Below are 23,155 nucleotides of genomic sequence, written 5' to 3' on the forward strand. Positions count from 1 at the left end.
GAACATCAAATGCAATGATACTAATTAAAATTTGAATTTGTTGTTTTACTTTGGCTGCTCGGTGTGCTCAAAACGGACCACCATTGACTTAAAATTGAATTACTCTTCAAATTTGAAAACTGAACAAAAATAATGATCAATAAAGTTAAACCTGCAAACTTGGCTGCATTATTTAACTACGAAACACAAATCAACTTGCCTTTAAATTCAGATTTTTACACACGGCTTCAAGCTCTTTTCTACTCCCGATAGATTTAACCCCCCCCCCCCCCATACTTCAAGTATGGGGGTAAATATTTACCCCACATATTTACCCCCCATAACATCACACGTAAAGTTATGTTCAAACCCCCATTAACTTCACCCTGTGGATTTTTCACTCCTAAACTATTTGCTAAAGCCCTAAAACCCTTTATTATTCAACAATCTCTTGGTAATATCTGGGTCAAATGACAGTGGCGAAAAAGCAGGACAGCCCATGGAAGCAGATCAGTTGCCTTTTATGTCGAACTTGTTTCTTCGGCCAAATTTGACAGAACTGTTTGCATGACATTGTCTTGAAGCACGCTGTTGATTATCCTGTCCCACTGAAATCACACATTTTGTATGAAAGACAGATTTGATTGAACTAAAAAATTATATATATCCTCATGTGTACTTTGTTTTGAAAAAGGAAAAGGACACATCTGATCAACAAAATTGGTCTTTGAAAGTAATGGATATATGGCTTCTTTGGGACCAATGAAGGTTGTGGCATTCTTAGAGACAGTAAATTGAGAAAAAAACACTAAATTTGAGCAAAACGCTAATTACTGACTCTACCACTACCACAACCAAAGCCATATATCCATGATTATTCTAAAGTCATACATGGTGTAAAAAGCAGTTAAGCAATTCCAAATTCTGTCAAATGAAACCGATTACGCGGCATGTATAGTTCTAACGACAGGTGGAGATGAGAGTTGAATGTATCCTTAAACGGGAAATATTAAAACTAATCATAACTGTAGAATTCAGTATAAATTATGCCGTCAACATTTATCGTGAAAATCAAACTGGCAAATAGGTTGAACATTCAAGTGAAAATCGAAAAGAAAACAAAAGCAAGGAACGGCTGCTCAGATCTGTAACTCAAAACGATCATAGTAAAAAATGATTAGTGCAAAAAATGACCCACGTAAATTTCATTTGTAGCACTAATTTCTGACCGAACTTAAAATATTAAAATGAACAAGTAACAGGACCCTACAATAATCTAAAACCTCTGACTTTATAAGTCCTTCTTACTCTCTGTTAGGGGTTTGTGATATGTGACTCATTATAAAGAATTCTGCTTTGAAGCATGATCAAATTGTTACACGAAACCATTAATGCACACAATTTAAATCAGAGAGAAATAAAAGCCCTCGCTACCGTAACGCTGCTACTAAATCAGAGTGCCCAAAAGTATAGTTGAGACCTATAAGTCCAAGAAAAAGGCGACTCACCTCATTAAATTGCCTCTTACTCTCTGCTCCAGAACAGACGTTGGATAGTTTCATCTCGATTGTTGGCTCAACAACAACACATTTCGAGTTGTGTTTCAGGTTACGCTGCAAAAAATTGATAAAATCTTGATATGGTTCCGCATCTTTGGCACTATCAGTTTCATCAGTAGTACTTTGTTGTGATGCTGCTTGGCCTGTCAAAAAATTGAGTTCTGCCTTTTCTTCTTCAGTTGACGAAAAGGATTCCTTTTCAGATGGATGTATTAAGTGACCATTGTCAGCTCCTTGAGCCAATTTACGCAGCAACAGCTTCGTTACGGCTTCCTTCGATCGGTCTTTCTAAAACAAAGTAAGGTTCTTCTTGAAGCTGTAAATTCTAAAGCGCTGGAGTTATCGTAAAATCAAGTAGCTTAAATTGTCAAAACTTATGGCTACTTTTCGGAGCTAGGAATTAGAGCCGAACGCGCGCAGAGGTGTTTCATAATTCGATTATAAAACTAAGCATCATAGATATTACAAAAAGTTCAGATTGGGATTTAAAAAACTGTCGTTCCCTGGAGCTCTGCGTCATACTGTGTATATCCAATGTGTATATCCATTAAATGCAGATGCGAAATTTGCTAATGTAGAAATGACAAAGAGAATAATTTCTTGTACTATTTCAACGCTTCGTCATCTTTATAACATTTGCAACCCCCACGCCCTTTCTATATATGCACTGGAAAAAATGGAACCAACATCCAAAATGAACATTTTCCTATAACGATAATTCGAAGCCACTACGAAACGTGTTTCATAAGCAGTCAGAAAAATTTCTGGAATGAAGTTGAAGTCCAATTTTTCAAAAAAAGCCAGAAAGTTGAACATTCGGTTCTAATTTTTCCGCTCTTGCTACCTAAGAAAGCCCAAACAAAATGAATTTTTTAATCTCCAACAGTCCCAAAAAACCATACACTTGCATAAACGTATGAGGGCTGTTTCAAAATTTATCTGCAATAACTGCTCTCGAAACTGACAAAAATCTAGTCTCCATCTCATTCAGATGGTAAGATTCCGGTTTCTTAAAGCATTAGAAATCCCCGATTGTTATCAGCCAATAATAAATTTCTGGAACAACAATTTTTCGGAACTATGGTTAATTTTTCTTTTTTGTTTTTGTCCATACTTCTTATTTGTTCGTATCTCAGCGGGGTGAACAACAACTCTAACTCCACTCTTCTTTCAAAATTCTGTGCAGTAAAAACGCAGTAAATCCTATGCCAGTGAAGCGAGAAGTTAATCACTCGCTTTCTCGATCAAACAAAAGAGCAATATGGGAAGGAAGTTTTTACACCAAATGTGCATGCTTTGTCGCATTTGGCCCGGAAAGTAAGACAAAATGAACCGTTCTGGACATCAGCTATGCTGTTTGAGTCTGCAAACTATCTCCTTCAATCAAAGTTCATAAAAACGGTTAATCATTTAGCGATGCTGGTAGAACGGTATAAGAGAAACAAGGCTAATTTTAGTTGTGCAATAGAGAACGATTCCCTCGGAAAGCTTTTCAGGACATTGAAAGAAAGACGAATCTAAACTTGGGTCTAAATAAAAAGTCATTGACAAAATTGATACGCAATCGGCAACTTATTTAAAAAATAAGACATAGATTGCCAGAAAATTGCCGCGATAGCATCGTAATTCGGCAGTCTCAAAAAGATATAAAGATATAATGCGAATGGACAAAACTTGTTCCAGAGTGGAAAATGACGCCACGCATGCAATTCACGCTAAACTGCATGCGCCAATGAACAAAAGGCAGATTTGAACTTCTCATGACGTCATAGGGTGTAACAAAAAACTTGATGAAATGAAAAAAAAACTAACATCTATTTATCGCTTTGCGGCTATTAATAAACGAAGAGCTACGTTATTTCTTTTGACCAAACAATCAGTTCTCGACTTCACGGTTCTAACCGCGGCTTCGTAGTGTTAATTGTTGCAGGCAAAAACTGGTAACAAATTAGACTCAATTATGAACATAATTGAAGTTCATTGAACTATTATATTTTGCGGGAACATAGAATTAATCTCAAATATTTGCGTTGAAATTGAGACTCAAATTGACATATCAGCGCGCTAGAAAAAATTCCAGCTTTAATTCTTATTTTATTGATTTCAGAACAAAATATCAATTGGCAAAATACCCAGGCTTTAATTCTTATTTTATTGATGTCAGCACAAAATATCCAATGCCAAAATACCAAGGCTTTAATTCTCATTTTATTGATTCCAGGACAAAAAATCCAATCCCAAAATACCCAATGTGACAGAACAACCAAATTAAGCCTGATATTTTAATCTGTTGTTAAAATTACAAAAAACGCCTATTAATAATTACAATATCTCGTTAAGGCGATTCTCAGTGCATTGAAGTATATTTATCAAGTTTTAAAGGAAAGACCATTTTTTAAAATTCCTCAGAGGGACGTGGTAATTGATATGGAACTACCTAAACCCAACTAACAATAAAATACATTTAAACATAGCCGGCAAATTGCCGGAATAGCTGCGACTTGCGTGCCGTATAATAGAGATAGAAACAGATAAAGATATAAGTTGAAAAAGATATCGACGCCACTCAAAAAGCTCTAAAAACATTCAGCAAAAAATTAATAAAGCCGGTTAATTTCAATCCACGGCAGCCTTTTTATTTCGGACCTTTAAAATACACGCGTTCCTCTGGCCTTAAACTAATTCAAATTAAAAATTAAGTGCAAAAGTAATTTTTATATTTTATTGCATGAAGTAAGTCACGCATGATCAAAATCTAATAACGCGAATGACATTAAAAACACTTGCCAGAGAGAGTGAGAATTGACGTCGTCACGCACGCAAACACTGTTACAGACAATAATAACTCTTCAGAAAAGTCGGCTTTTTCAGCTGTGCTATGTGAACAAATGTAAAACGAAAGAGCGTCAGACGACGAAAAAAAACCATAGCAGGACAAGTCCTGAAAAAATTCAAATAAATTTCAATTACTAAACAAAAATACTAGACTTAGAAAGGGAATATAAATGGATTGGAAAAACGAAATTTAAAAAAACTATCAAAAATTCAAAAAAAAAATCGATGTCAAAAAGCCGCATGTGAACAAAAAATAACTAGCGAGAAAGCCAGGTTTTCTTCAAACACCATTTTCTCACTTTGCATCAAAATTCGAGCAAAAAATTCACGCCACAAAATTGCTTGCTCCTTAGCACCACTTCCTGTTTCGGCGTTACCAAAATCATACTCCAACTTGATTTCAAAAATCATGAAAATGTGTAAACATATTTAAAAAAACATAGCCGAGAGACTTCCGGAAAAGACTCGGAGTAGAAGATTAACTCATCTAAATAACATGATGAGCCTCATAACTGGTTATACTAATCAATTTGAAAGATAACAGGCAAATAAACTATGAAAAAATAACTGACAACAAAAACTGATAAATAATCTGGTAAAAATTTCGTTGAGAATTGCGGCTCAAAACAACTATCTGCAAAAACCTTTCGACATAATTAGTTCTCATTCATGAATGACTACCAGTTGACAGAAAAAGCGAAAAAATATTTCACTCAGAAAACCAAATAAAAGAAAAAGGAAACAATAGGGAGCTTAAACTAAAAATCTGAATTGAAAATGCCACACGTGATCAAAAACATTTGCTCACTTAGCGAAAACTTTTTCACACAAACTTTTCTCGCCCTCTCGAAATTATAGCATGGACAGGAAAGCACTCTCTCTTCTCTCCACTCTTCAGCAATTTGACGTAAACACTGTTTTCACGCATTTCACTTCCTCTTTCAAATAATTCACTCCCAACAAAATTACCGATCAAAAAATAAAAAGACCAATAATCCTCTTCGAGTCGTAAAAAGACAGCGCTCCAATACAATTCAAATTCGTTGAATTGTAAAAAAACACGAACACCGCAATATAGCTCCGCTCAGCTTACAGCCTTGCAGCTATAAAAACATGCTTATTATTTCGACTACTAATTTGTAATCGGATTATTGAACGAAAATGTTAAATGGCAATAAATTGGGTATTCTGCCGTTGGTATTTTGGAAAATTGGGTATTTACGCATCGGGTAAATTGTCATGTAAACCACTTTATTGCATTTTGCTCTGCGCCTGTTCGGCTCTACGGGCGTCTACCAATTTTACGTTATGTAATTTACTTTATTACGTTTAAGAAGACTCCTAACATTGGTTATTGCAGTAAAATATCGTATCAAAAATGTCCTTTGTGATCAGCGATAGTGAATATAATTACGTCGGCAAAAATGGACATCTTTACGGACATTATTTAAGCATTTGTTAAGTATTTGAGCAATTAATATTCCCCAATAAACACAAAGGTGTTCAAACTCAGCCCGTCGTAACTAGAGTGCTTTCGCTCGGTCCACTTGTTTACTACTGCATTTTACCGCAAAATCAATTAAAAATAGAGTTTCGGCAAAATAAAGGTACGTTGGTGGGCGTAATAAAAAATCCGTAAAAAACTTACTTCATCAGAGGGCAACGGACACCATAAATTAACATTCACAGATGTCTCCATGCATTCTACAAAATGCCACCAGTGTTTCGGAACATAGAGCAGATCTCCAGCCTTCAAATCAACAACTGCCATCTTCACTCCTTCCATGTATGAGAAACAACATTTGCATGGGTTTCTGACGTCCACTTGACTGTACACCGTTGTCTCCTATCATTCCAAAAAACAGCCAATAAAACTTCCGAAGACTGTGCTTAACAACTAACAATCAGTGCCCACATTTTACCATATTACCAATATTAAAAAGAAACAAATTAAATTCAATATAGCTGACAAATCTCCAGAAAATAGCTGCGATAGCTTTGTAGATCTACAGTTTCGAAGAGATGGAAAAAAAACGGAGAAATTTCAGGCCTTTCTGATAATTGCTGAGAGAACATTTTTTTTGATTAAGAATCTGTATAATTTATTATTTCTACTGGCTGCTCATAAAAAACCTTTAATTAGAGTGACAAACACACACCGATAAACATATCCCCTTGAATCAGTGAAGAAAAGTCAATATTGAGTACGGTAAGTCACGTGTGACCAAAATCTACATCACGCGAATGAGAAAAAAATGTTCAAATAGCAATTCCTCAACCCCTTTTAAAACAATTGAAAAAATTTTGCGTCTTCAACCACTTGTTTTACGCTCCCTCAACTACTCAAGCGTGACTAAAATCACTACTCCAATTTTACTTTCAGCTTAAAAGACGAGATATTTTATCTTGAGATCTTAAAAAACAGTGCTCCAATGCAGTTCAAACTTTGAATTGTAAAAACACAAGAGAAGGCCAATATAAGCTCGCTATCGCAGCTATCAATAAAGACTCCTATAAAAATATTCGCTGAATAATCTGTTTAATATTTATTCTTGGTCCTTTTCTCTAACAAACCTCAAAAGGAATTCGGGTCGACCTCAACTTGGTTCCAGGTGGGAAGAGCTTCCATTGTTTGTGTCCACTAATTTGTGCAATAACATTAAATCCATATGTGTCGTAATGGCAAGGTGTATGTGCACCCGCTGTTCCTAGCCAGAACGCTGCATCCTCCTAAAAAATTATTTATTCTTTCGACACATTGAACATTGTTCCATTGTCCTTGGTGATCAAAATCTATCTTATAACTGTAACGTTCTTATTGAATTATCACATTGAAGCCTTTCTTCAAAATTGTTCACGAATATCCAATTTTAATTCATATTTTTTAGAGGACATAATTTTGTGATCTTCTCAATTTGTGCCACTCGGCTTAGTGGTTGCATAAAATTTGCACCCGCGTCCGGAAAAAACAGCTCCCGACAAAATTGTCCTACATTGGAAAAAGACACAGACAAAATAGTCCCGAAAAACAGAAAACAGCTCCTGGTGAAATAGTTCCATAAAACAGACAACAGTTCCTGATAAAAAAATAGTCCCAAAATAGCAAAAGATAGTGACTAGGCGCTTCAACTAAAGTTATTCTAACAAATAAGCAAAACCAAATTTATCAAAGTAATAAGAGTGTACGCCAAAAGTAGCTGTTAAACACAATGACGGATTTTAATTGAGCCACGTAAAAGCGGGCGTCACGATGTTCAGAGTCATAATATTGACACAAATTGTTACTATGATTTCATTTAGACAAACAAAAAATTGTTCGCTTTCGATGGCTACATTAGGCACCACCAAGTTACCGATGACGCATCTTCTTGTCGCTGTTACAATACAAAATGCAGTGACCGAGTCAGACTACGCAATTAACGAATCAAAGTTTTTACATTTCATAGCCATTTACCAGATTCAGCAGATATTGCAAGAGAAAATTCCACTCGCCATTGAAAAGCACAGTAGCAGTGGTGATGAGATGCCAAAACAATATTGCTGCACAAAAAAATTAGAATCATCCGCCAAAATTCCCGCCTATAATTCGAAAAAACAGTAAAGTTAGTTAGTTGACTTGATTTAGGGCATGTCCTGGGGATTGCAGCTACCTTCCAAATGTCGAAGTACAGTTTATTGTGGTGCATGGAATCGCAGCAGCCACAGTATAATCTCCAACTGCATTGTCTGTCGGGGTCGAACTTCAATTAAAAGGATTTGTAATCCACACCGGAGAGCCTCTCCTTTTGTCTGGTTGGAGTACGTTTGCTTCTAGGAAAGTATCAGTGATGATTGCCAGCTTTGTTGCCCCTATCCAGAAGTCATTTTCCTGTTTCTGCTTTTTAAAAATCCGGGTACTAAGGTTGATATGCCTTTACTTCTCACAACTCATTCATCGTTTGGGGCTACCTGGACATTAAAAGACCAGTTCATATCTTCGCGGTTGTCTAGGATGTCGTGGAAAACTAGGAAGACACGTAGTTTCTGGAAAACATTCCAGATGACACATCCGTAGGTGAGGATGGAGAAAATGTAACCTTTGTAGAGGTCTTTTTGATTGCCATTTTGTCCAGATAGCAACATTTCTTTTAATCATTTGACGAGCTTTCGACGCTCGGTGCTCAGCATGTTGATGCCAATTTAAATCGTTCGAGACAAAAATCTCAATGTCCTTTTCACTCCGACATTTTCCAGGAGTCTGTCATTCATGCGAATGCTGACCTCGCTTTGGAAGCAAGCGACTTTGTTTTGTCAATGTTCAGGAACATATTTCCTTTGCACCTTTTATTCACTTTAGCGGCGTCTATTTTTAGAGTGATGGCATTTGGGCTGATAAACTTACTCCTCAGCTAAGGGATTCTAATATGTCCTTGATGTAGATATCGAATGGATATGGATCAGATAATGACAGATCCTCGGGAGATTCCACTCAGGACGTCTCGTTTTTGAGAAACAATTTCCAATTTTTACAGTTTACTTTCAGCAAGTAAGGTAGCTTTTCAGTAGTTCCAAAGGTCCCTTTTGGATTCACATGATTTCAAACTTTTCGATCAGTTTCTCGTGACAAACTGTCAAAGGATTTTTTGGAGGTCTAGATAGAGTGGCAAGGTCACGTTTTCTTGTCAAGGTTAACGCATAGTGTGCTTAGATACAATCATCTGTTTGATCGCGGACTTCCTCTCCGTTAAGCCAAACTTTCGGAGAAATCTGTGGTCGGCGAGAAACAAAATTTTCGAGAGAACACAATGTGATTGGGCAGTAGTTCTTTATAGATTTTTGTCTTTGTAGCTGGGTACTATGAGCCTATTTTTGCTTGCCTTGGGGTACTGCTTCTTGTTGGCGATATTGAACAGGAAGGCTAGACACTTAATAGTACATTGTTGAGATTTCTGAGTGGCAGATTTCCGAGTCCATCTGGTCGCTTGGCTTTGTCAGTTGGCATTGTCTTAAACACGTCCTCAGCCTCTTTGGTGTTAAAGAAAATATCAGTCAACTTGGCCTCCTGTCGGGAAGACTAGCGCTCGGTGAATACGGATTCAAAGTGTTAATTAAAGCGCCCGGACATTTCTAAGTCAGTTGGCGCCTTTTGTAGGTTAGGCACTTGAGGGGTAGGGAGATCCCTCATCCAGATCCAGCAGATATTCAGAAGAGAAAATTCCACTCGCATTTGAAAGGCAGAGTACCAAAGGCTAAGGAGACGCCAAACAATATTGCTGCCCAAAAAGAAATAGAGAAACAGCGGCCAATAATCCAGGCAACAATTCAAAACAAGGACAGTAAACAGAACGCGGCAACAATGTCGTCCACAAACAAGTCAGCCCTAGTCACGAAAACGAATTGAGATTCCAGAGATCTTGCAAATGGAACAAAGAAGTGAGAAGAGAAGAAAATAGCTCGAGCAATCAGACGATTGGTTCAGCGATGGGACAATCTCAAGATCACCAAAAACTTTCATCAGGTCTACACCATTCAATCTCTTTGACGGAGTAAACTTGCCTCTCGGATGTGCTCTTCTTCCTGATAAAAAAAAGAAGAATTTATTTCTCTGATACAAAAAAATAATACTAGCAACACAAAGTCTAATATATATTTAGTACAGAGGGGACAGCAGACGGAACAAATTAGTTCACTTGAAGCTGCCCTAATCCAATAACATTGTATTACAGAAAATGAATAATTATCAACTAAGTCCATTTAAGTATCCCAATCTTACCAAAGCAAGTAAAAAAAACGAAACATTAAAAAAAAGAGTAACTTAAAAAAAATTGAAATTGTTTTGCATTTTAGCTACCTGACTGATGTAGAGCATACTGAGAGGCTTTGAAGTGATGCATGATTTGTTTGAGGGAAGGGGTACGTTAAATTGATCAAGGTTAGGTTCTGACACCCAAGTGTCAAGATTCCAAAACCCAAGATCTATGTAACGTTGACAGACTTCCTCCCCCTGCAACGAACAACCCGCACCACTTTTGTGGCCAGGAATTCTTAGAAGTTCGTTAGGAGGAAGTCTGACTGCTCTATTCACTATACTATACTTTAACTATCCAAACACAAAGTCAGTTAAGTCTATATTGCCTAGAATATATAGATCCCTTATACTATGAACAATTTTGGGAAAAAAATGCATTATCTATCTCAAGAGGTGTTTCAAGAACACCGTTTTCAATCAGCAAGTTGAACAATTTAGCTCCTCTATAGGCTAACGAACATTTTTTAAAGCTGTTTGACTTGGAAGGCAATTTTAGAAGATTTTTTTGAGCACTGCGCGTTAAACGGGGGTTTTCTTTATATTGAAACAGGTTATTCATATATTCCTCCGAATGCAATTTTCCAGCAGAACGAAGAACACATTTCAGAAGCTCATATATGTACAGTTCATAGACCGAAAGAATTTTATTCTGGACAAAAAGATTACCAACATGCTCGTTTTTGCATGAAATAGATTGTACGAAATAATTTCTTTTGAAGAATATGAATAGGCTTTAATGCATTCAGCGATGTACATCCATAAACTAAAATTCCATACTGAATTATGGGTTTAACGTTTGTATCATAAAACCTCAGCAAGAAAACTCTAGGAACTAAGTGCCTTAGCTTGCACAAAATTCCACACTGAAAACTAAGTTTTTTACGAACTGTTTCGATATGGTAATTGTACTTAAGTTGATTGTCCAAAACGATTCCTAAGTACTTGCAGTGCGATTGGGAAACTTGACACGATCCAGCTATGTTTAGATAACTAGAATCTGGAGTCACATTTTTGAAATTAACATGAACCGTTTTCTCTAAATTCAGTGTTAATTTGTTATTTAACAGACAAGTGTTTACACTAGCTAGATCCACTTCCAGCTCATTTTTGGAGCAGTTAATGCCCGCAATGTTAGTATCGTCAGCAAACAGAAACACGTCACTGCTATTACATGCCTTAGGGAGGTCGTTTATATAAATGATGAACAACAAAGGGCCTAGAATTGAACCTTGAGGAACGCCGTATTTTATATCAGACAGCTTAGGTCTTACACCATTTACTTCAACACATTGTTTACGATTGCTTAGAAAACTTTTCATCCAATTTTTACAAGGACCCACTAAGCCATAAAGATCAAACTTTCTGAGTAAGATTTCATGGTCAATTGTATCAAAAGCTTTCTTTAGATCAATGAAGACAGTTGCCGTTGTTTTTTTATCATTATGTGCTCTTACTTTTTCCGTAAATTCAGCTATGGCATCAATAGTACAATGCTTGCGCCTAAAACCAAACTGATTCTTGTGTAAGAGATTGTTGCTTTCAAGATAATTATAGATCCTGGAGTAAGCTATTTTTTCAAAGATTTTGCCCCAACATATTAAAAGAGAGATGGGCCTGTAGTCATTACAGCAAGCTTTATTTCCTGATTTGAAAAGGGGAAAAACTTTTGCGATGGACAGCTCTCGAAAACCATTTTCTTCACACAAAAAAAACTATTCTGACCCACTCCTTTAATGATATTGACCCCAGAAGTAGTGTTAAAAATAACGTTGCTTAAATATAAATTTCAACAAAGCGCTCAAAATTTATGCATAAAAGGATATGTCCAAACTTTCATCTTAAAAGCTAACTTGTGACAAAAAAGTCTCCACAATTCTACCTAACCCGCACAATTCTAAAGCTCGCCCGCAAGGCAGAATGTTCCCATATTTGTACGACGCAGTACATTATGCCATAAGAATATTGCATAAACTTCTGCATATTGCACATTTTTCGTTTACATCTAGACTATAAGCTCTTAAATAAAGCATATGTCCATTTTTGGCAGCAATTAGTTCCCATGAAATGAGAAGGCTGTAAACAACAAGAAGTGTCAAAAGTGCTCGTAGCACTTATTTTGAATTGAAATTGATAATTACACTTTATTCTGCTATTTTAGTTCGTAAATTAGATCTGTGTTATTGCTGTTATTACTGGTGAATTTGAATTGGCTGCCGAACAACTGTAATTTCTAAAAACAGTACAAATGATGACCAATTCCTAAAAACATGTCTGGCAGATTGCAAGAAAATAGCCGCAATAGTTTCGTAGAATTACAGTCTACAAAAACAGTAAAAAAAAAGGCAGACCACAAAAATTATTCTCTTAATTAAAGGATGAGATGTTATATTTTGATTAAGAATCCGTATAAGTTTTTGCTGCGTCTATTAGCTGCTCTCAAATAACCCTCATTTAGATTGACACGCACTCACTTGACTTTATCTCTTCGAATTAAAGTAAAACATACTCGGCAGATTGCCGGAAAATAGCCTCCGTTGATTCCAATAAGCATGATTGGGATTGAAAGAAAAGAAGATATTTTTAAAAAAAAAATTTGTACAAAAACATTTTTTAAGTTCAATTTATTTTGATGGCATTTCGTAGTTGAACATACTTCTGCTTCTTAGAGAGAGGCTACAGGGGCTACTATTAATACCCATAAGCATTAGAGATGGTAACTAAGACTTATAGGAACAACGTTCAAATAGCAGGCATCTAAAATTGGGTTTTATGGGTTTATACCGTTTCAATTTCTGACTTCAATTGATTATATTGACTCTGTTCATTTTGAATTGCTTTGCTGAGCAACTGATATTCAAAATCACTTCTAGCAGAATGAGAGAAGAGAGAGACTAGACTACAGAAGTCAAAAAGATTTCACGCAAAATGTTGAAAAAGCGGCAAAATAAGGTAAAGCGAAAAATTTTTTTGTTCGACGAAGTGAAAAAAATTAGGAGCGCTATAATAGCCGGCTGAGAAGATGAGGGCGGCTATTAATAAAAGTCAATTTCAAAGTGAGGAAATCGAGTGAGGAAGTTGAGAGTGAGGTAAATCAAGTGTGACCAAAAATTTAATCACGCAACTGAACAAAAAACTTGCTCCAATAAGAGTGACAAATGACGTTCCACACGCAGTTCAGTGGAAATTGCATGAACTAATGAACAAAAAGCAGATTTGAATTGATTGTGACGTCATATGGTCGTAACAAAAATCTTGACGACGAAATAAAAAACTAAGAGAAGGCCAATAATAGCCCCAGCTATCGCTGTGCGGCTATTAATAAAAATATTTTAATTCAACAAGTTTCTTTCGGATGACTACAAATATTTACAAATATCTTACAGATTACTACAAATTCTTGCATTCAAATGCCTCATTTTGCGCGACAAAATTTAAATAAGAATCACTAAAAGAAAATGACAAGAACTCTTTAAAAATATCTTTAAAGTTCCTCAAAAACACTCCAGAACATACATAAAATTAAATTTCGGAGAAGACTGGTCAGTATCTTGCCATAAAATGACGTGAAAAAATTGCGCGTACAACGCAAGCAATTACAAGTTAGTTAACCTTAGGCGTAATTTCCACGATAAGTGAGAAACTCAACAGACAGGTAAAGCAGCAACACACCGTGAATGAGAGAGAGAGAGAGTTTAGGCTTCTGTGGGTCTTTCCACATGGGTTTGCACCCTTCATATAACGACTGAGCTGAGCTTCTGCACCGGGTTACAATGTCCACAGCTGCATTTGAAAGCCCAGGAACATAAGTTGACTTCCGAATAACTTTTGAAGAAGTAGTTCCAGTATATTTTTGTTAAATATTTCTTATCAATTTGATCGAGATCGACGTTCCCTACTTTTCGTATTATATTTAGTAAAAAACTGGTTCTTTTGCAGAAGTTTTCATCAGCCTTCCTTGTTCTTGTTTTATTAATTGTTATTAGCTCGTTTTGACGTGTGCTTAACAACCCTTCATTATTGTTTGTTTTAATGGGTATTTTTATATTCTAAGATCCTTTAAGCAGTGAGATGAGCATTAATAGATCATGCAATTCGAAGTAATATGACAAAGGCAGCAACTTCAGTGTGGTCAGTCTTTGCTTGTAACTAATTTCCCAGTTACTGATTATCCACGACGTTGCTTTTCTTTGAATGCGCTCGATGTCTTTGCTTTCGGTCTTAATCGCGAACCATGCTTGTGAGGCATAACTTATGACTGGTATAACGTAGCCGACATATGCATTGAGTTTTTTTGTTTGCGATGCAAGGTTTGATATGTTTCGTTTTAGGAAATAAAACGCATTCCAGGCTTTGCTACAACGTTTCTTTATATTCGCTTTCCATGATAACTTAGTAGCCATAATTATACCTAGATCTTTTTGCTCGCTTTTATTTGAGAGTTTTAGAGTAAAGTATAAAGGAGTGCCAGTTTTTTTCGTTTACTTTAATCGGCAGGATGTGACATTTGCTTTCATTGAGTTGCATTTTGTTGTTATGGCACCATTTTTCGATTTTTTCCAGGTCACTTTGTATATTTGCTGGATTTGTTGATACCAGCTTGAAATCATCTGCGTATCCAAACGCAGAGCATTTTGATGTTTGTTGTGGAAGATCGTTTATATATATTATGAAAAGTAGGGGACCTAGGAGAGATCCTTGGGGGACACCACTGGTTACTGGTACAGTTTCAGATTCCGAGTCATTTACTTTCACGTATTGTTTTCTATTTGATAGGTAACTGGCTACAATCTTTAAGAAATTTCCCCCTACACCCAGGTTCTCCACTTTGTTAATCAGAAGATCGTGAGGAACTGTATCGAACGCTTTTTTGAAGTCAAGGTAAAGTACAAAAATTTCGTTGTCTTTTTCGTCGAATTCATTATACAACAGGTCTAGGAAAAGCAACATCTGGGTTACTACTGATCTATGCCTTCTAAATCCGTGTTGTGATTCTTCTAGCTTTGTCTTGACAATTTCATATAAATCGCCGAAAATTAGTTTTTCTAATACTTTTGAGACGCTACATAAGAGACTAATAGGGCGGTATTGTTCAATCATTGCCCGATTCTCATCCTTAAATATTGGTACAACTTCACTGATTTTCCAGTAGGATGGAAAAAAGCCTTTGTTCAAGGCAGTTTTGAAAATCAGAAAAAGGGAATTTGTTCACATTGAGTCGTTGACTTAGATATTTCTACCATCATTAATTGTCAGCACAGCTGAAAAGTTGAATCGTGATATTTGATTCCAACACCACAATTGACTCAAATTAGTTGCATCTCTGATCAGATTGCATCCTATTTTTTGTAGAGAAAAAATGATCTAACAGTGGTGGGCTAAATAAAATTAAAATAACTTTTCAGTTTTCTGTAATTTTTTTCCTAGACGAGTAATTTTCTGCTAATTTCTTTCCTCCAAAATTTGTTTTCTAAGTTTAAAGGATATTGAGAAAAAAATCAACTAGCGATGGGGTGGAGATAATGCAAATTTTGGATAAACAGACGCCAACAAGGCTTTGCTCCACTTCGATTATCAGCCCTTTATAGGGGGGGCCGCATACAGTATTCACATTTTTTTAAAAAAAATGTGGGAACAGTTAATCCAAGTATAATCATACTATACTCACTTTTCAAATTTATATGAACGTACATATTGTGCGCACTTAGGTAAATGCATCTTTCTCCAGTTGAACAACTCGACTGTGGAATCCGAGAAAAGAGATCCAACGTTTTTGTAGTCCAAATAAAACCAAGAGTCATTATTTGTTCTGTCCAGAAGAGCCACCAGCTCCGATTTTGTCACACTTTCTATAGAAGTTGAGGTTTCCGACTCAGTTGATCCGCTTTTGAAATTGCCTCCTCTCCTTTTTGTCGTAGGAAAATTCATCTCAGCGATTAATTGCTTTCTCTGGTCAATCAACTCTGGCCAAACATCACAGACAAATCCTTGTAGTTGTACAGGATAATCCGGAAGCGACACCATAACGGGCCTAACAATGAAGTTCACAGCATAATGCGCGAGGACGCAAGGACACTGAAATCTAAAATTACGTTAAAAAAGTTAGAAAAAAACTAAATTAGGAAATGCTCCTCTCCAACATTGGGTGAATATTGGCTGGTCCGGGGCCCTCCCAGCACAACGTTTTCATAAATCATTTGGTATTTTTCAAATCCATAAATAAAATGAAAATAATACACGCAAACATCAGCTGAGAAAATTGATGTAGAATAAAATTTAAGCAGTCTAAGATGTATTTACGTTGTCTTGGACTTCATGTATCTAATTCTGCGGATTAAATCAATACAAAATCGAGAATATTTTGACAATTATACATCTTACATCTCTTTTCAAGAACTCGTAATGTAGTAATCAAATCAGTTGCTCTAAAACCCTAAATGTCCCGGACTTCAAGCTTGATTCTTTTTCTTTAACCCGAGCTTTTCGTTTCCTTGCATTCCAGATTATTTTATTGATAGACCTAACAAAATTCTGTTTTCTAAATGTGCTAAATTCCGGCTTCAGCATTAACAAACTTCTGACGAAAAAGCGTTGCGTGCGGATCATTCAGAACTGAAATCTTGCAAAATGCCCTGTTGTAACTAATGCAGAATATGCAAACATGTAGAATGTGGTGTGGATCTGCTCATTATATTATGATAGAGAAAAACGGATGAACTTTACTGATTGAAAAGGTACAGGCCTGAGAAAATCAATCAATTTTGCCCAATTCAGACAAAAATTACACACAAAAAAGCTTGCCTTTCCCATCACAGTCCCCCTTATGTTATACTTAACATAATTTTTGGGATAAAGGTTATCTGACCCCTAAGCTGGGGGGGGGGGGGGCTATAAGGCGAATTGATAAAACAAAGCTGGCAGATTGCCAGAAAATAGCCGCAATAGCTTCGTAGATCTGCAGTCTCGAAAAGATAGTATAAAAGACAGACAAAAAAATCGTCTTTTCGTTGAATGCTGATATGTTATATTTTGATTAAAAATCTGTATAAGTTTTTGTTGCCTCTGTTAGCTGCTCTCAAATGACTTATCTCTGAATAAATATTATTTCTTTGAATAAATATCGGGCTATAGACATTAACTCTTTGAATAAATATCGATTATCTATAGATTATCTATCTGACCAAGCTGGCAGGGGGGGGGGGGGCTAACGAGAATTGATGAAAAGTCTCTTCACAACGAGGGAATTGCAAACAAACGTACCCACCCTAGGTCATCACTTAACAAAAAATTAAAATCTCAAGGGGTATACATTGTTAACTCCCTTCTATGGGGGTGAGTGATTCAGTCGGTGAGTGCTCATGTGCATCTAGTCGGCTTTTGAACAAGTTCACGATTTAAGCGGCCACAGCTGATTCTGGGAGGGAGTTCCAGTCCTTGACGATCCTTTGCGAAAAAGCAAATTTTCGGCAATTTAGACGGGACTTCTCGATTCTGAGTTTCGCAAAGTTACCTTGTGTTGATTCGTATTGACTCGTCTGGAGCAGCCATGCAGATGCTTGGCAATCGTATCCCGCTGTCGGAAGCATGATATTGAAAGCCTCGATAATGTCACCTCTCAGTCTTCTGAACCACAATCTTGGAAGATCCAGCCTTCTCAGATTGTCCTCGTATGATTGGCTTTCTGAATTCTTCAGTAGTCTCGTTGCTCGTCTTTGCACGTTCACTAGCATAGTCGTGACCTTCACAAGATGCGGACTCCATACGGATGATGCATACTCGAGATATGGTCAAACCAATGAGCAGAAGAGCAATTTCAGTGCTTCGTCGTCGAGAAAGCGGAATGTGCTCCTGATGATCCCGAGTATTCTATTTGCTTTCTTTATTTTCCACGCAAAGTGCACTTCAAACTTCAGGGTGTTGTCAAATGTCACTCCCAAGTCTTTTTCCTCTGTGACGATGTTCGCTTACTGTGCTTCAAGTTCGTTCCCCAGTGAGTACCGATTGCATTGTGCTCTGCATTTCCCAACAAGCATCAGTATTAAAGGTGAAAACACACTTTCGTAAGCTGAATTCTTCGTCCAAATCGATATAAAGCAGCGTATAAGTTATCGTAAGTACATAGTAACTTTCATCATAAAGCAGCGTATTAGGCTTAGAACAACGTATTAACTCATCGAAGATAGCAACAACGTGTCAGCATTATCGGTGTACACAGCAACTTGTTTTGCTAAGCAGAGGTCAACAATTCAACGTAGAAGCTTTAATTCGTACATAGCAACAAGTGGAACTTAGACGGCAAGATTTTGTCGTTCATTTAACAGGTTTTTTCGTCTGATGTCTTTGACGTCAAAATCTGTTCGTATTCAATCGGCAATTGTCTAGAAAACCTAAAATATTAAGCCGAAAACCAGCTTATTCGATACATATAGTGGTTATACTTACTTAAAATTAGTTTAAATGAATTTTTTCGGATTTTTCTACGTATATTAGAACGTTTTATACGCATTTAGATTGTATTTAAATACTCGATTCTGATTGGTTAAAATTATTCATTAGTTTACTGCGTAACATCCTCCGGCCCGGAAGAAGATGTTGGGAAAACTGGTACAAGTTTTACAAGCGGGCGGACGAGTGAACCGGTCGACGTACGTAAAACGGCGGAGCGCGTGACGCTATCGGAGCCGTAACGGAGTTCCACAATCAGAGCGGTTGGGTAGTAACCCCTAGGGTTGGTTTCCTCAGCTATCCAAACCAAGTCACCGGTCTTCAGGTGTTGCTCGGCAGGCGTCTGCCACTTAGAGCGTCGGTTCAGCGTCGGTACGTACTCTCTGATCCAACGGGACCAGATCACATTAGCGTACGACTGTGCACGGGCGTAACGTTTATGATGGTCGATCTCATTATTGCCGACAACAGACGGAATACCGGTAGAGTGTTCTCCTAAAAGAAAGTGGTTGGGCGTTAAAGCGTTCAAATCGCACGGATCAGCGCTTACGGGTGTTAAAGGACGCGAATTGAGGGCATTCTCCACGAGCCAAAAGGCAGTATGAAGTACCTCATCCGTGAGGCGACGCGTGCCAAAAATAGTATACAACACGCGCTTGAAACTGCGTACCAACTTCTCCCAGATGCCACCTTGATGTGGTGCGCTGGGTGAATTGAACCTCTACTTTATACCTTTTGAGCGAGCTCAGCTGCAATGTTGACAACGTTCCACTTTTCAATACTTTCTCGGAGTTCTTTCTCCGCTCCAATAAAATTAGTGCCATTGTCTGACCAAATCATGGCAGGTGTACCCCTACGTGACACAAACCGCTCAACTCCCATAACACAAGAACTGGTGTCCATGGATGTAACTATCTCGACATGGACAGCGCGAGTAGTGAGACAGGTGAAGAGGAAGCCCCACCTTTTCTCAGTAATACGGCGGACAGTAACATAGAATGGCCCAATGTAGTCAACGCCAGTGTTCGTGAAGGGAGGAGACTGGTAAGCAAGTCTCTCCTTAGGTAAGTCAGACATGATTGGTTGCATAGTTACAGCTTGGAATTCGCGGCATCTCAGGCAGTGTGCTTTGATGGAACGCAAGGTTGATCTTAGTTTCACTACTGTATAGTGTTCCTGCACAATTGATCTTAGGTACTCAAAGCCTTGATGATAAAGCTTTACGTGCGTGTGTTCAAGGAACAGTTTTGCAAACGAATGACGTGCATCTAAGATGATTGGGTACTTTACGTTAAACCCAACTTCAATTAACCGCTTGATGAGGCCCGAGGAACGGATTAGCCCATTTGGTCTAATAAACGGTGAATGTGAAGCCATTCGGCTACTCCGTTTAAGGAATTTATTGTCAAGAAGATCTTTTCTTTCGGCTTCAAAAGATTCTCCTTGCACCAAATACTGTAGATGACGTTCGGCTTCGTCAAGCTCAGTAGTGTCGGTAATGCTACCATCGGGGTTAGGGTAGCCGGCATGTTTCGGCAAAAGCCGGAGAACGTATGCGGCAATGCGCAAGTACTTTTGATTAGAACTAAACTTATCAAATGGGAATAACGACGGAACGGGAGTTGTCTGTTTTTTAACAGATGTAGCGAGAGAAATAGTGTCTTCTATAATGACTGCTTGGTTGACGCCAAGTTTGATGTTATTAATGACGTCTTTGTTCGGCACGAAAGGGAAACTTGAGTTAGTTGAGAAATGTGGACCATTGACCCAACTGCTTAGTTGCAAAACCTCAACGGACATTCCACGAGTGCCAGCGTCAGCTGGACTATCCTTAGTTGCGACGTGGTTCCATTGGTCAACGCTGGTATACTCCAAAATTTCACAAACGCGGTTTGCAACAAAGATTGGTTGCTTTTCATTAGAGTTTATCAACTGAAGAACGATCGTGCTGTCTGTCCACATGAATACTTGGTTAACAGTTACAGTAAGTGCCTGAATATTTTCGTTCTTCAGCCGAGCGGCAAGTAGAGCTGATTGCAATTCCAGTTTTGGGACAGTCATTACTTTCATTGGCGCCACGCGCGCTTTCACCAAAACAAACGCAAGCTCTGTTTTTATCTTGCCCGTAGGAGTTGTTACTCGGGCTCGAAGAAATGCAACGGCACTAAAAATATCCTGAGAACTGTCACCGAACATATGCAACTCTATATTATCAAAGGGTCCGCTAAAGGAACTTCGAGGAATTTTGATGATTTCAAGCTTTGGTAAGTCCGCACTTCAAACCAAAAATCTTTGAACCATGTCCTGTGGGAGCTCGTCATCCCATTGTTGTCCTGTGACACGCCAGATGTCTTTTAAGAGCAGTCGCGCGACAAGACCAATGGGGTCAAAGATTTTCGAGACAAGACTTAGGACCAGGCGTTGCGTGAGGGACTTGGTGATAGCGCAGCTTGTACCCCGACTCACAACTAAAGTGTCATTAGTGTGATCCCACTTTAACCCTAGCACATGCGATGAATCCTCCTGACATGAAACAATAATCTTGGGCTCAGTAGATTGAGGGGAACCATCATTTCGGTCTGCCAGATTTGGTACATTGTTTACGAACTTTGTAAGCTTGAACCCACCGAGATGGAGAAGATGTACCAATTCCTTCGATCTATTGATGGCCTTCTCGGGAGACTCCACTGTGTTAAGGTAATCGTCCATGTAGAAGTTTTCAAGGACGGCTTTTGCAGCTTCGGGGTAAAACCTGGCATTGTCTCTCGCAGTGCGTTGTAATGCATAGTTGGCGCATGTGGGCGAGTCTGTAGCCCCGAATATATGGCGCGTATATTGATACACTACAACGTGCTGCTCCATTGAGCACCCTACGCACTTTACCTGGTTTGTTCGGGTTTAAAACCGGATGGTGGGGTAGGTACCACTCTTTATCAGACCGGCTCTCAACCTTGTGAGCGTCCGGAACCTCAATTACATACCCCTTGTTTAGGTCTTCCTTGATGGTACTAGTATACTTCTCTCTGAGGTCTTCATCCTTGGCCAAACAATTTTCGAGTGATTTTAGTTGCACAAGGGAGGAGAGTAATTATTTGGGAGCTGGATGTTGTCTGCTGCCCACAGCATTCCGACATCGTGTCTCAGGACATTGTGTATGGTGGTACTCTCAAGAATTTCGTGAGACCTTGCGTCTGCTGCAGATCTTGAGTCTACCTGCTTGTTTGCTCCGAATGATTCAATGTCGTACCACGTTTTTACTTGCTAACTTATTGTCCTGTTCGATATTCACTTTAAAGCACGTTGAGGTTAAACACGTACTCGATTGTAACGGAACGCTTAAGACCCAACCTATGGGTAAGCGTACGGCAACGGGTGAACGCTTCTCATCGGCAGAGAAGTATTCTAACGGGCGGATGGCGTGATAGATATCTTGTCCGAGTATCATCTCAATGTCTTTATAGGAATATGTCACGGGATCAAGGACTGCTAAGTGTGAGTAAGTCTCTTGCAGGGCTTGTACATTAATTATATCAGAGCCGACGTTGAGACTCTCTTTAACGAAAGGGTTGATGGTAAATGGTTCGAAATCTTGATGTTCTCTTGGTTTCACAGTAACTTCAACAACCCAAGTGTCAAGTACTTCTTCGGTCTTAATACCCTTGACAGTTAGCTTTAGCGCTTTACCGTGCAAATCGAGTCTATCTACGAGACTTCCGGCCACCCAAGGGTTACTGCAGGCGGTATCACACAATACTAAAGCCTGGTATCTAAACCAGACGAATTGACCAACTGCAATTCCGTTACCTGAAGGAGCCCCTTAACATCAGTAACAGATGACATTGTTGTGGTCTTATTAGACGGCTGTTGACTAGTAGTTGCTTTACTTTGACCTGTGTTGCCAGAAGACTGGATAGTATTGGGATTTGTTGACTGTTTTGTTGGGAAAACCCTATCTGCTCCATGCAATAGTGAGTTATGCGAACTATTACACCCCTCTGCTTGGCACTTTCTTGGCTGAGGGCACTGGCGGAACGTGTGCTTGTTCCTTACGCACGAAAAGCAAAGTTTGTTATCCGCCACCAACTTAGCTCTCTGGGTTGGAGTCTTTTCCTTGAAAACTCGACACTCCCATAGCCGGTGGTTACCTTTGCATACAATCCACCGAGAGTAAGTGTTTGTGGAAGAAGATGGAATTTGCTTCTTTGTGGCACTTTGTTGTGAGTTTGATGCAAACACTTTTGAGGCTCTTTTGGTCTTTGTTACTGAAGTGATGCTCTTTTCAGGTTTGGCCTTGGTTGCGCTTTGTTTCATAAGATCATGGGCCTCAGCCTTTTCTTTAAGCCAATCGTTAAAGTCAAGGAGGGTAGGCTTGACACAGTGCTTCTTAACCGTAAAGAGTGACCATGACTCTTTCATGTTTGGTGGTAACTTCTGTACCGCTTGGTTAAGTAAGTAGGGAAGCGCTCTTCAAGTCAGCATCATATGATAGTGACTTGAAAATACCAACGAGGCTGGATATGGCTGCAGAATAAATTATGATGTTATCACTATT

The 23,155-nt window shown here is 38.3% G+C and overlaps 2 protein-coding genes across 2 annotated transcripts in view; both read right to left on the minus strand.

Annotated features, from left to right (window-relative positions):
- Positions 1–23,155, minus strand: part of LOC142338607 (selenoprotein S-like) — a 482,730-nt gene that overhangs the window by 10,377 nt on the left and 449,198 nt on the right. The window lies entirely within an intron of this gene.
- Positions 84–18,472, minus strand: LOC142337818 (HSPB1-associated protein 1 homolog). The gene is made up of 6 exons (XM_075387348.1): positions 17,669–18,472; positions 15,850–16,240; positions 6,948–7,103; positions 6,022–6,219; positions 1,488–1,826; positions 84–587 (listed from the first exon to the last, which is right to left on the minus strand). The coding sequence occupies exons 1-6, from the start codon at positions 17,704–17,706 to the stop codon at positions 501–503; spliced, it is 1,209 nt and encodes a 402-aa protein (XP_075243463.1). The 5' UTR covers positions 17,707–18,472; the 3' UTR covers positions 84–500.

Source organism: Convolutriloba macropyga, chromosome 4 (assembly GCF_964194025.1).
Source record: "Convolutriloba macropyga chromosome 4, txConMacr16.3, whole genome shotgun sequence".
Taxonomy (NCBI): domain Eukaryota; kingdom Metazoa; phylum Xenacoelomorpha; order Acoela; family Convolutidae; genus Convolutriloba; species Convolutriloba macropyga.